Source organism: Manis pentadactyla, chromosome 3 (genome assembly GCF_030020395.1).
Source record: "Manis pentadactyla isolate mManPen7 chromosome 3, mManPen7.hap1, whole genome shotgun sequence".
NCBI lineage: Eukaryota > Metazoa > Chordata > Mammalia > Pholidota > Manidae > Manis > Manis pentadactyla.
Genome location: NC_080021.1, coordinates 66,906,901 through 66,920,338, shown reverse-complemented (window position 1 = coordinate 66,920,338; position 13,438 = coordinate 66,906,901). Strand labels below are relative to the sequence as shown.

General features: G+C 37.7%; 1 protein-coding gene across 13 annotated transcripts in view; it reads right to left on the bottom strand.

Moving 5' to 3' along the window:
• NCOA2 (nuclear receptor coactivator 2) overlaps nucleotides 1–13,438 on the bottom strand; it is a 298,607-nt gene that overhangs the window by 29,593 nt on the left and 255,576 nt on the right. For 12 of the 13 annotated variants that reach the window (XM_036886214.2, XM_036886211.2, XM_057497992.1 and 9 more), the window contains 3 exons: nucleotides 10,897–12,166; nucleotides 4,178–4,388; nucleotides 1,918–2,124 (listed from right to left, as the gene is read on the bottom strand). In XM_036886214.2, the coding sequence (XP_036742109.1) occupies nucleotides 1,918–2,124; nucleotides 4,178–4,388; nucleotides 10,897–12,166 (1,688 nt within the window). The remainder of the gene's footprint in view (nucleotides 1–1,917; nucleotides 2,125–4,177; nucleotides 4,389–10,896; nucleotides 12,167–13,438) is intronic. The other variant, XM_036886218.2, reaches the window with a different exon arrangement.

The window sequence follows — 13,438 nt, the reverse complement described above, 5'->3', positions numbered from 1 at the left end:
TGGCAATGGCTAAATATTTGCTTAGACTTGATATTCTTAAGGGGAAAAACCCCAAGTGAGGACCCTTCATTTTGAAGTGTTCTACTTTTAAATACAATGGCTTGCTTTCATCTACTTTACTTATGACAACAAAAGGGTATATTTAAGAAGGGGAGACCAAACATGTATTTTGGGTTTTTCACTGGTGAAATGAAAATATGCTAATATAAGGATGATTAAGAGTAAAGGGTAATTAATTAGTTTGAAAACATTAGGATAATATGATAGTAATATATATTTTTAAAACCATTTTAAGATTGGATTCAAACAATGCAAAGTTATTATGCAATGTTATTATGGGAGAACGGGCATCTTATTTTTCAAAAATCTATTACCTAAGTATTACAACAAGATTATAGAAACTCTTGAAAGCAGAAGAGAAAAACCGTTCATAATTCAACAATATCAATGCAATTACAACTGAAGTAGTCTCTTGCAGTTTTTCTATCTTTTTTGAAACAAAGCACAGGCATTGTATGATCTTCACTCTGGACCCCAGTGATCACCAGGTAGCCCAGATTTGACTACACGCATATCCCCAAATTCCTACTTAAGATTCCTACAAGAACGCCTATCTTATATTTTGCTAATAAGAAGGCACCTTTAATTAATCAACAGCTCCTTTTCTGCTATACTACAGAATTTTACATAAATCAGTACTTTATATAAATCAATACTGTATCTTAAAAATAATATAAAAGTAATATGGCACTGATTCTGAGTATATAAACTAATGAAGTAGTCAGTGCCTGGCACATATGGTAGGCACCCAAAAAATATTTGTTGAATAAATAAACTGTTTTTATACAAAATAATTCATGTTTCCCATGAATTGCTTATGAACAACAGAAAAATTTAAAAATCCATCTTTTCTCAAGTTGAACTCTTAGTTTTGTTTAACTATCTAAATAGCAATGTGTACACAGGGGTTACAGATTAAGCTTAAAAAACAAAATAACACAAAACCAAAAGACCAACAGCAATTAAATAAGTCCACAAATACAACTTCTTTTTGTAATATCTACGTCTATGAATGCCTTTGTCTCTAGTACCTCATTTTGACAGAGAAAGAAAACTGTAAATTGTGAGCAGTTCTTCATTAGAAAAACTCAGCATCCTGTTCTGTGATAGGCAGATATACAGGGTACAGGACATGGTGGTAAAAGCAATCAACCTTGGTATAATCATTTCTACTCTGAATTGGATGGAAGCTTGGGAATGCAGTAGCTACTTCACTGATGACCACTAATGTGCCTGGGCAACTTGGCAGACACCTTTAAGCTATAGCAGGTCAAGGTCCAAACCAGATCACAGGGAAATTCACAAACCGTCAAATATGGAGCCCTGAACCAGTTACTAGTAGGCCAGGCATACAACTGTATGCTGAAGTTCTTCATTTTTAAAGAGTATTTTTCTGAATAAGAACTGCACTGCTTTTAAGTATGAAAGGCTGGTTGAACTTTACACTTCCATTCTGAAATTCTCCAAACACAATTCATCAGTGAATACAAATTTTGGGATTATCAGCAGATTATCACAAAACGCTAGCAACCACCAAATTGCTTTATACATACCATTGCAGTGTCTAGAATAGTAAACTGCAATAGAAGTGAAATAAGCCTATGCTCTAGGATTAATGATTTAAGACCTCAGAAAAGTAAAGATCACAGACAGAGTAAAATGGGCAGCTTACTAGAATGCTTTCCAGTGCTTCATATGCCACTCTCACAGTGAAACTATAGCATTTCTTATGTTTAAACATTAGTTTCTAACATAAAAAAAGTCTATTTGAAAAACTCTTACGAGTTGGATGTGGATGAGTACTTCATTAAGTTAAATAACCTACCCATAAAGTAAACGGTGCATTTGAGCCCTTACCTGTGCTACTGTTCCCTAAATTTCCTTGGTTGCCTATCATGCCTTGATTGCCCATCATTCCTGGCTGAGGTATCACTGAGTAGGGACTACTGTTTCTGATTGGTGGGAAAGGTCCAGCACCCGTTGGGCTCTGCAGTGTGATGTCAAGTGGTAAATTCTGGCTTGGCAATAACCTGCCCAGTTGCCCTGGTCGTGGGTTATTAAAAGCTAAGGAGAAAACAAATGAAAACTGAAGGTTAATATAGGATAATGGAAAAGAATAGTAACAAAAGTAGTTTTTAGGGAAAATGTTCTTTGTAAAATAACACAGGCACAATAGGGACCAACTGCCTACATAAAAGACAAATTCACAGACAAAGAAACCCCCATTCAGTGCCAAAATGTAGACTTGTAATCTAATCAACAAGTCTCTAGGTTAATTCTTGACAATCCTGAGAAAAAAAGAAAAAACCCCTCAGAACATGCCTATTATTTACCATATATTTTTCTCCCCAATATTGATTTGTAAGATTTAATTGTATTTGCTTATTAAGTACATCACTAGTACAGTTTTTTTTCATGTGATACTACTGAAGTTTAGGAGTACTACTTTGTTAGTCACAGCTGGGAAGCTATAAACATCTCTTGTATATGGCACCAAACCAGCCACGTGAGGTTTGGACATACCAGTTCTTAACTGGACTTCCCTAGGAATAGAATTAGGTTAAAAGTACCTCCTCTCATTGGAGGGTAAAATCGTTAAGTGTGATCTCTGCTACCTTAAGACAGCACTAAAGCTTTAGAGCCCTGTTTAGTCTTCTAAATATAGCTTCTTAAAATTCCAGATGCATTTAGATTTGAAATAATTCTTATGGTTAGTTCATAAGAATTTACTGTGTACAATGCACGGTACTATCCCAGAGACAACCAGCAATTTGATAACAATGTTACTGAATTTTAAAGTATAAAGGTATTATAAATTACAGTTAATTTATTAAATATCACATACTTTATTTTCACTGAATTATATAAACTATGAAATAGAACATTTTGAAGAAAGAGTAAGTTCTTTATAATCAACAGAAATAAAATATTTAGAAGAATTAATTGGAATAGAAATTATGTACATGCTTAATCATGACTTCCTCAGGTTTAGTTAACTGCTTACCATTTCAATAGTCTGAATACCATTAGGACGTACAGAGAAGGGACCATGAGTTCCCATGCAGTCCTTCATTAATTCCTCTGATTAATGAGCATCATCTTTCTAGTGTGTTTCTTACTTACTTCCCAACTTTTGGACTTTGTGTCTCCCATGGTCTATTAGAAACCCTCCTCTCCCCAAGAAATAGACAGGTTTAAGAGGTAAGAAAAAACTCTGTTTTGTTTTACCTTATTCAGAATGATCAGGAATCACATGAAAAAATATCTAGTAATTAAAGAGATTTGTGATCTGCTTGATGGTTGCTATTTCTGGTTTGAAAACAAAGCTAAGCATTGTATTTAATGAGGGAAAAATCATTCTGTTCACCAGTTTAACACTAAAGATGTTATTTATCTTTCTATTAATTATGTTCCTGGCACAGGACAGATTTTCTTCCATTCAAAACTACTGAGCAACTTCAGTTAACTTTCCTATAAACTAAGTGTTCATAGTGAAGAAAGAGTTCATCTTAAACTTGCAAAAATCTAAAATAAAAAGAATGATAAAAAATATTTTATAAAACAGCCTAAGGTCTTCAAGCTTTATATCAAACTAAACTTAAAATGTACTTAGAAAAATGTATATGATAAAGTTCTATGTACAATTGACATTTATGAGGATTCTTTGGAGATAGGACAAGATATTTTTAATGTGTGTAGCCCTTTCATGTATAATGACTAAATATTTTAAGAATTTTTAAAGTGTATTAGCAAAACTTCTGAATTTTTTTATATTTAAAGTATTCAGTTATGTATTAAAACATAGAACCTATTTTAAACCCTATTTCTAAAGGCTGCTCAAAATGAAGGGAACTATGACAATTATCTAAAGAACTTTATCTATGTAGGTCAGCCTTAAGCTATGTTGATTAAATTAGCCGCAGGAGACTGTTGGAAAGCCGTGTTCACTAGAATCCATTGTGAATACTGTTTTGAAGAAAGAGGACAGTAGATGGTGCTCTTTGAACACAAAAATCTTGAAGTGACTAAGCTGTTTGCATCAGATCTTAATAATCTCTGTTTCTAATGGTGATTATATGGGCATTTCTTGGCATAACCATCAGTATCTCATACTCACTGCTCTGTGAAATGCGCAGTGCTGTCTTCTGGGCTCCAACAGGTGTCACAGGGCTGTTTTCAGCTGTGAGTTGCATGAGGTCATTGATGATGGCTTGCTTGTCAACTGATCCAGCCGGGGCGCATGGCCTCGTGTCTGGGAAAAGCTGTGGTAATTGGCTATTCTGCAAATCATCCAAAATCTCCTCCAAGTTGTCCAGCTCGCTGCCAGGCTGTAGTTGACAAACAGAAGAGTTTAACCCAGCCCCACTCTAAAAGAGGGCACCACAGGCCCATTCACCATTAGACCCAAAGGATGAGGCACCACAGCCAAACCAGAGACACAGATACCTCACGCCTAACAAGCAACTGATCATCTCTTAAAAAAAATCAAACTGACAAAGGACAAATAAATTAATCTCTTGTTCCTCAATTTTCTCATCTGTAAAAAGAGAAATAACTGAATTAGAAAGAAAGCTTTCTTCCAGCATTGTTCCTTGGCAACATACAAATTCTCCTACATTTTAGCCAAATAATTAATTATGAGTATGCATATTTCTAACTAGAGTGTACTATGGCTTACAGTCCAGGTCTAGGTTTGGTGGCTAACTATTCCTAAGAAATAACAACAACAAAAAACTGTTAGAAAATATGATCCAAATTCATACTAAATCGGTATTTAGTAAATGGCCATTTCCTTTCAGGACCTTTTTTTTTTTGAAAGAGCACGGGGTAAAATGCAAAATAAGCCTGAAGTAAGCTTGAGCAGGTAAGCACTGCCTTCTCAATCTGAGTGGTGTTCTTTTCTGCTTGCACTTTCAGTTTTGAATGACACTGGCTTTCTCAGTCACTCACCAGCTTAGGTGACAAAATGTAGGGAAGCAGAATAAAAACACTTTGTCCCCAAACACAGACTCTATTAGTCTGACTTCACAGAAGCCATAAAAAATGTTTTGTAGGGCTTTTCCCTTTATTAAAATAATTCATTTCAATTACCAACATTAAAATAATGAGGTAAGTATCACTACTATTTCATACGGAGTACTTTGCTTCTAGAAAGCTCAAATGATGTCAAATTCTTGTAAGCAGATTCTATGTGCCAAGTATTTAAAATCAAACAACACCAACCACACAAAATGGGTATGTTAAATGCTAGGTTTGGTTTCTAGTGAAGAAAGTGGTAGGAATGATTCTCTTGATGTGTATCTGGAAAAAACATTAAGTTAGGCAATTTCCCCAAAGCCACTGGATGGACTTTGAATCCTTGATCATGACTAATCTTTTTATCTACAATGGCAATTCAAATGAAATAGCTTATATTTGGTAGGAGGTATACTTAGAACAGAATGGCTTATAGTCTTCTTCTATATACAGTTCCTATTCCCCATGTAGGGGTTGGGCTTGTTCAGGTTTTTGCAGTTTACAGCAAATGTATTAACTATATAAGAAGTCTTTAACTGCACATATTTCTTAGGATAAATTGAAGGCCATTTTACTTGATTCGTCAGTCAATCAGCTTAGTGATAACTTGGAAGTTCATTTTCCAGGGAATTCCTAATAAAGTGTTAGAGCAATTACAAGACTGGTTTTAGTTAGCCACCCATTTCTAACAAAAAACAGAGGCATATTAGGTGAGGGTTAGGTAAATAAAGTTAGCATCCTGAAGCACAGACAACTCCTTAGGAAGGCTCCCTGTGTCCCCTCCAAGGACAGTACACCAGCTTCTCAGCTCATTACTGTTTCTTTCACTGAGTCCGAAATGACGCCATCTACGCAGTGGGGCCATGCTGCATTCAGAAAGCTACATTTTCACATGCTTACAGGAACCCAAAACCCAGTGGACTCTTGTCGCCTGCCACTAGAGTACACACTCATTGGGTTAAATGGTGGGCAAAACCGTTTACACTTCTTGAAAAAAACATTTAATAGCCATCTCTTCTTCCTTTTTTCTGAATGTGTATAGATGATTTTGTTAATTTAAAACTGCATGTGAAGTGACTCCCTTGTAAATCTATTTTTATCATGTTGAGCTGAACATATAAGGTATAAATATCAGTATAAACACTTACTGCTCTCCAAGGACAGTGCCTGAAACATAGCAATGGACACTCAGCCAACCCGATGAATTCCTTTAATCACATTAACTTGTAATTTAAAAAATCTTTCCAGGATCAGTGAAATTTCTCATAGAAATTTCTATAATTTCTTAGAAAAATCTGTGATAATTGTGTCACAAAAATTATAAGAATAGAGATAAGAGGTTTAAATAAACTCTGAAGTGTATTGCTGTCCTGTGAACCTCTACTACAAGGTTGCCTTGTGTAGAGTACTTTAAAAAGTGGCCCTTGTAGGTCATTGTGTGCATTGGGGTGAGGGAGGTGAGCTGAAACAGTGGTAGTCAAGTTCCTTCTGAGACCCCTTTGCAGATTGCCTTGGATGAGAAACATCCACAGAGGTAGGATCATATCAACAATGAAAATAAAGCATATCATTTTCCTCCATGATGCCCTTATATTTATTTGCCCCCAGCCCCAGATATGAGTAAAAGAAAGTTTTTACAATGTAGATTAACAGCTGCCTGGGTTCAAACTCTTCCCTTTCCTTTCTACGTTTAGTGTACTTGAGCAGATAAAACTATACTTTAAACCTCTTGCAACAGAAAAATAACTATCACAGTTCACTTGGAGGTATAATGACAGGATTTGTGATTCTTCCTTTGTGATCTACTCTTGCGTCCAAGACGATGGGTTTAAAATACATCTAATGTTATATGTCATTAGACAAATAATGTTAAAATATATTTGGATGGTTTAAATCCACTCATCATTAAAAAAAACAATTAGAAAAATTTAAATCTATTATTTTCCTTGATTTATTTTTTAAAAAGCATGATTTTTAAATTCTAATCTTTGCCATGTTAAGAGTCGACTAAATTCAACTGTGGATCAGTCTAGCTCTGGCCAGTAACTAAGCACTTTCATTTATTTGTCTTAAGAAAGCTATGCAGGAGCTTCTTGGTGCTATATTCAAAAGGAATTGCTTCTTTGGAGACCCAGAACTCTGGACACTCTCTGAAATCATTCAGCTTACCATCAGAAAAATGCATTATGAAATTTTCCCCACCAGAGAAGGTATTGTGTTGCTTGTGTTTATTTCTAGTCAATTTTTGGAGTACATATTTAACATTAATGGCCTTCATTTTACTTGAATGTTCTTCAAGGAGGTAAAGTTCAGAAAGTCTGTACCCCTTCTGTTGTTTAGCAATAAAATTTGATGACGATGACATTTCCTTCTGGAGTCATGTAAGTTCTGGAAGGGATGGACTTGATCACATTAAGTTTTTGATCAAACATTTCCTCCCTTAAAATTTTGAAAGCATTAATTTTCATCAAAAGTTCTTCTAGTCCCTATCCACTTTGCTAGGCATGATTTCTTCACAAGACAAAAAGATTAATGCTTTCCTTTAAAATGCTTTGCCAAGAAACTTCAAAGTTTTGCTTAGGCATCTATTCGAATGCTCAAATTAGCCACATCAATTTGAATAGTTAGTTTAAACTATTTCAGGCAGAAAATGAGTCAGAAAGATTCTTACAAGAGTTCTACAAAATGAAAATTGGACTTGATTTCTTTAATTTTTCATTTTTCTGGTTTTATGAATTTTTCATGTGTCAAATCAACTTGTTCTCTGGAGGAACTATATAGAGCACATGCATTTTAATAACGTAAGTATTTTAATAAATTACAAAACACTTTCAAAAATTTTAAATAAAAAGTGTAATTTTCCCACATTTTCCTAACATAAAATTGTTAAAAAATGAGAAGACAATTCTACTCCATCTGGAGGGAAACTGTCAGGACACTACCAGTTTAAAATATGGTTTGCCTTTCTATTGAAGCAAAATAACAAGAAGAAATTCTTTTTTGGAATATTTATAAACCTTAAGGATAAATGGCCCAGTAGCATTAGGAAGAACAGAAGAGTATCCTCTGGTTAGGTATCAGCATGTTCCATGGTGTATACAGGTACATAACTAAAGTCGGTAAACATATCGGAAATTTTTCTGTCATTGTTTCCTGTTAGTTACAAAACACTGTGGAAACAAATGTTTAAATACTCTCCTGGTAAAGCCTGCTATTTTAGGTATAATAGTGCCATCGAAGTACTTCCTGTCCTTAATAAGTAAGTGATGGGTTAAACACACACTCAGTTAATGGCTCCTTTCTGAGTCAAAATTTTTAACAGGACAGTTAACTGCAACTCAGGCTCCCTAACAGTTTATCTTACTAAATAAAAAACCTGTTGTAGTCCCTTGAAATGAAAGAAAAGTCTTCAGTGAACATGTTTAGCAGCTAATGGGAGACACAATCTGTTTTGGAGACAGAGAAGGAAAGCAGAAGGTAAGAGAATCAGTTTTTTTCTTAAAGTAAATCATTCTAACTTTGATCTAAAATTAGGTAATGCATTCTTCCTGTGGTAACTTTTCAAGTTGCAATGTTTTTGATGTTAAAATTGCTCTGAAGCAGTATTTTTTCGGTTAAGTTTTAAATGGGAGTGGATTGAGCACGAGACCAGGGACGACTGGGTTTCATTAAGAAAAAAAAATACCATCTATGCATGTGTTGTACACACTGCTTTTCGGTCCACCCAAAGTAACAGACTTGTGCGGATTACACTCTGGGCCTTATGTTCCCTAGGTAAGACAATTTTAGTTAGAAAAATGTTTCTCCTAAACAATTAGAAACTGCAAGTGACTCAAGGACTTAAAAGAACAAAACAAAATGAAACCCTTCTTTTTTTTTGGTCAGTTTCTTGTCTGAAGTTAGTGTAATCATATATCTAAATATAGAAATGCCAGTGTCCCCCCCTTCTCTGGCCTTCTAAGTCCCTAGGGCCTCAGGCCTGGGATAGAAATACATTTTGCTTATGGAGGGAAGGGCAGCCCCTTATAGCCATTAAGCTAAGGTGGACCTGATGAGTCACCATCTTGCCCTGTGGCATGTGCCAAGAGACCTGAGTGACAGTATCTGTGCCTGCCACTCTGAAGTACCAGTAGTGCTGTGTATTCTAATCTAGAAAACCTCAGAGGATTTAAACATTTACAGTGGCCAATATGGTTTACACTGTAGTTTATCCAGTAACTTTCTGCTAATAAGACCCCAGTTTTCCCCATCTGATGACTTTACGGCATTACAGAACAGCCGTTATATAGAATCTGCACTAACACCTAAGTTTAAGGACTGATTACCAAAGATTTGTGTATAATTAGGCTGTTCCCTTGTGAAGGACACAAAGGCTCAACAAATCCTATTTGCCTTATAGGAATGCTAGCAGCTGTCAAAGTGAAAGAAATAAAGGAAGCTCAGCGCTCAGAACCAAGGATGGAGCCCAGCTAAAAGAGCAAGTATGGCCTTAGCTTTCCTGATTTCTGCTTTCAATCTAGGCCTGCCTCTGGGTCAGCCTCTGCTGCCTCAGGAGAGTTCAAGGTTACAGCCAGGGGGTGACCCTCTCTCCTCTCCCCACTCACACACTTAGCCCCTGAACACAGCAACACCTAAAATATCCACTTGCAAAACAGGTTTCAAGGACAAATTAGTGAACCATAAGTAGAAAGTCCTATGAAGCTTCTTAGCCAATCATGACTTCAAAGATCTGAAGTGCAGGGCAGTACCAGGGATTGGAGGGAGCTTTGACAGTGTGGGGTGAAGTCCTGGATCACCCAAGCCAGGCACTGAATCCCCAAGGAGATATTTATGCCAAGCATTCTATCAATCATAACTCAGATTTTTTCAATAAAGAAAAATGTTAACTAGTTCACAGTTTCCCTGTGATGTCATTAATTGCTTAAAGAATTTTCAAGAATGTTTCTGATTATCACTTTAGCTGTCCTGGATTTTTTCAGGGAATTAATTTTTCAGATAAGAACAACAGATCATGCACACTACTATTTTAGTTGGATTTATATATGATGGCTCAGATACACTAACATCAAGTCAAACTTAATTCTTTCTATCCATTTCCCCTCAAATACTTTTCATATTGATGCCTTAAATTCTTAAGCATTAATCGTAAGTTTTGGTCGAGAATAAAGAGAGGTACAATCTTTATTAGGTTTGAAAAGCAGTCAATCTCTGATCTTAAAAAGAGAGAAAGGTAAATAAATAATTTAATTCTGCCCTGACAAACCCCAGTATCGAGGAAGTGATTATCTTCAATTTAGGCATCTTCTATTGACAGGGGTCAGCCAACTACAGCTGGCCTGCAGGCTGACTCCTGTCCACCACCTGTTTTTGTATGGCCCATGAACCAAGAAAGGATTTATATTTTTAAAAAACTGAAAACAAATCAAGAGGAGAGTATTTTATGACACACGAAAATTATATAAAATTCAAGTATCAGTATCTTAAGTAGTGTTTTTGGAATACTACGTAGTTTACATAGTGCCTATGTCTGCTTTTGAACTACAACGGCAGAATCAAACAGTTGTGGCAGAGACTCAAAATGGTTGGCAGAGCCAAAAATATTAACCATGTGGCCCTTCACACACAAAAAAGGCCAGCTGACCCCTGTTCTATAAAATTGTCACTCTTCACTATCTTTAGTGAGAATCAACTCTGTTTCAAAGTAAGAACAAAGGAGAAGGCTTATTTTTACCTAATCACCTGAAGCCTCAAAATGGTCCTGTGGAGAGAATGCTTGTGCATATGGATTAGTACGTGGGGAGAACATGTTGCGAAACTTACCTGCTCACCAGGCTCAAAGCTCATCTCCTCCTTCTCAGTTTTCATAGCTATTAGTTTTGTGTTATTGGCAGGGTCTGTCTTACTGTCCAGTCGCTCTAGTTTGGGGGTTATTTCTGGTAAACCAATATCTTTAGTATCATCTTTATCTAGCAAATAGCGAAGTAGTGCATTCTCTTTCTTCTTGGGGCTCACTGGCTCTTGTTTAATAGTCACTTCTGAACCAGGAACTGTGCTATTGGCCTCCTGGCTCAGCTCTTTGCCTGTGGCTTCTGCTGTTAACTTAGCCAAGTCCACAGGGGAACTGCTGTCCTGCAAGAGTCTGTGCAAAATCTTATGCTTCTCCTTGAGCGAGGTTCCATGTGCTGACCCGGGACCAGGCAAGCTCCCTGTGGAGTCCTTGTTTGAGTCCGACAGAGAGCTGGATAAAGGTGAAGGCTCCAGCTGGTCAGATTTGGTGGTCAACAGCTGCAGGAGTTTGGTCTGTCCTTTGCTGTCATGCAGTCTATTCTGTCCGTCAGACCTGTCACTGCTCACAGCCTGGGGCACATTGGGATCATTTGCTTCCTTTTGCTCTCCAGGATGGCAGCTGCTCTCTGCTTGTCCAGTTGTACCTTCAGATGGCTCCCCATAAAGTCCAAAACAGTCTTTGGAGTCTAAGCTTCCCATCTTGCTGAGTGGAGGAGGATTCATATTAACTGGGGAGTTTTGCAAATTGCCCATTTTTAGGTCTGGTGAAGCCAATGATGACCCCAATGAGACCCCGTGCCCCTCACTGAGGGCCTGAAGTGCATTGAGGGAACTGTTGGTGTAGCTATGGCTATTTCCTGTGCTGCTGCAGACTCCCACAGGGGAATGCAAGCTTCCTGCAGGGGAAAACTGGCTGGGTGGGATGCGAGGGCTTCCAGCGACTCCAGGGCTCATGCGATGCCTTGGTGAAAGCATGGAGTTGGGCTGGCCTGGATTCATGCCAGGGCTGCTTTGTGAGGGACTGTTCATTTTGAGTGCATAGTTACTACCCTGAGGAGTGCTTGCTTGCATGCTTGACACATGGTTCATTCCCCCAGAACCACCAAACCTGCCCATGGGCATGCCCATTTGTTCCTTAGGGCCATTGATGGGAAAGTTTATATTGCTATTTAGGGTCATGTCCTGACCTGGGTTCCCACTGCACATGGCCTGATGGGCAGGGCTGCTTGAGCTAATTGGATTCAATGGCTTCCCCATTGCTTGTCCAGTCAGATCTGGATTCATTACACACACATTCTGCTCTCTGTATAGTGAGGAAAGAAATATAAAAGGAAAAATACTTAGCAAGTTGTTTTTTTTTTTAATTAAGGTATCATTGATATACAGTCTGATGAAGGTTTCACATGAAAAATAATGTGGTTACTACATTCACCCATATTATTGAGTCCCCCTCCATACCCTACTGCAGTCACTGTCCATGTAGTAAGATGCCACAGTCACTACTTGTTTTTTCTGTGCTACACTGTCTTTCCCATGACCACTCCCACACCACGTGCACTAATCATAATACCCCTCAATCCCCTTCTCCCTCCCTCCCCACCTTCCCTTCCCCCACCCCTCCCCTTTGGTAACCGCTAGTCCTTCTTGGAGTTTGTGAGTCTGCTGCTGTTTTGTTCCTTCAGTTTCAGCAAGTTGTTCTTAATTGTACAAAACAACATGGCCTCTTTTGTTTAAAAGAATGTACTACAACTAAAGATAATACCTTGATGAAACAATCTGCAGTTATGGACAAGACTGAACATGTATAGTTTTGGAGCAAGAGGCATGCTTTTCAGTCAACTCATTAAGATGTCTGCGGCTTTTGAGGGGGCATGTTTAGATTTGACTACTACCATACTGAAATGGTCGTTTGCAGATAAGACGTTAGATATAATACATGTTTCTCACTAAATGGTATATTAACAACTGAAAGCTTGTGGCATCTTAAAGAAATGACCCAGAAGAGCAGAGCTGTCTTCAATTAGCCAGACACTACAATTCCTAACAACAGACACATCTGTAAGCTCAGAGAGCTATGGTGTGTACTACTTGGCTCAATGTGAACAGCAAACTTTGGGGGAAAAACTTGCCCCTGTTAGAAACTCTGCAAGATCTATAGGCAATTAAGTTACCAAAACTGTTTAGAATTAGATCACCTTGTCTGACAGATGCCCCCATCTGCATCCCCTTGCCAAGTCCAAGCAAGAGCCTCCAAGATAGACAGCATGGGCCAGAATTTGAGAGTGACCTTAATCTGTGATCTTATTCTCCAGCTTCTAGACAACTCCAATCCAGTCCCTTGTGAGCGACTGAAAGCAGGCTAATGGAGCTCGATGACTTTCTAAGCCCTACGAGCTTTAACTCACAGCCTTGGCAGTCGCTTGGGAGTTGCCACATGTGTTCACAAATCCAAACAAAACAGGTTTCACAAATTGTCAAACATCAGTTTTCAGTTAGGGGGGTGAGATCTGGCACATCTGTAATCACTTCCAAATGGTTTTGGTATGAGGTCAGATTTATTAACAGTTGGCAAACA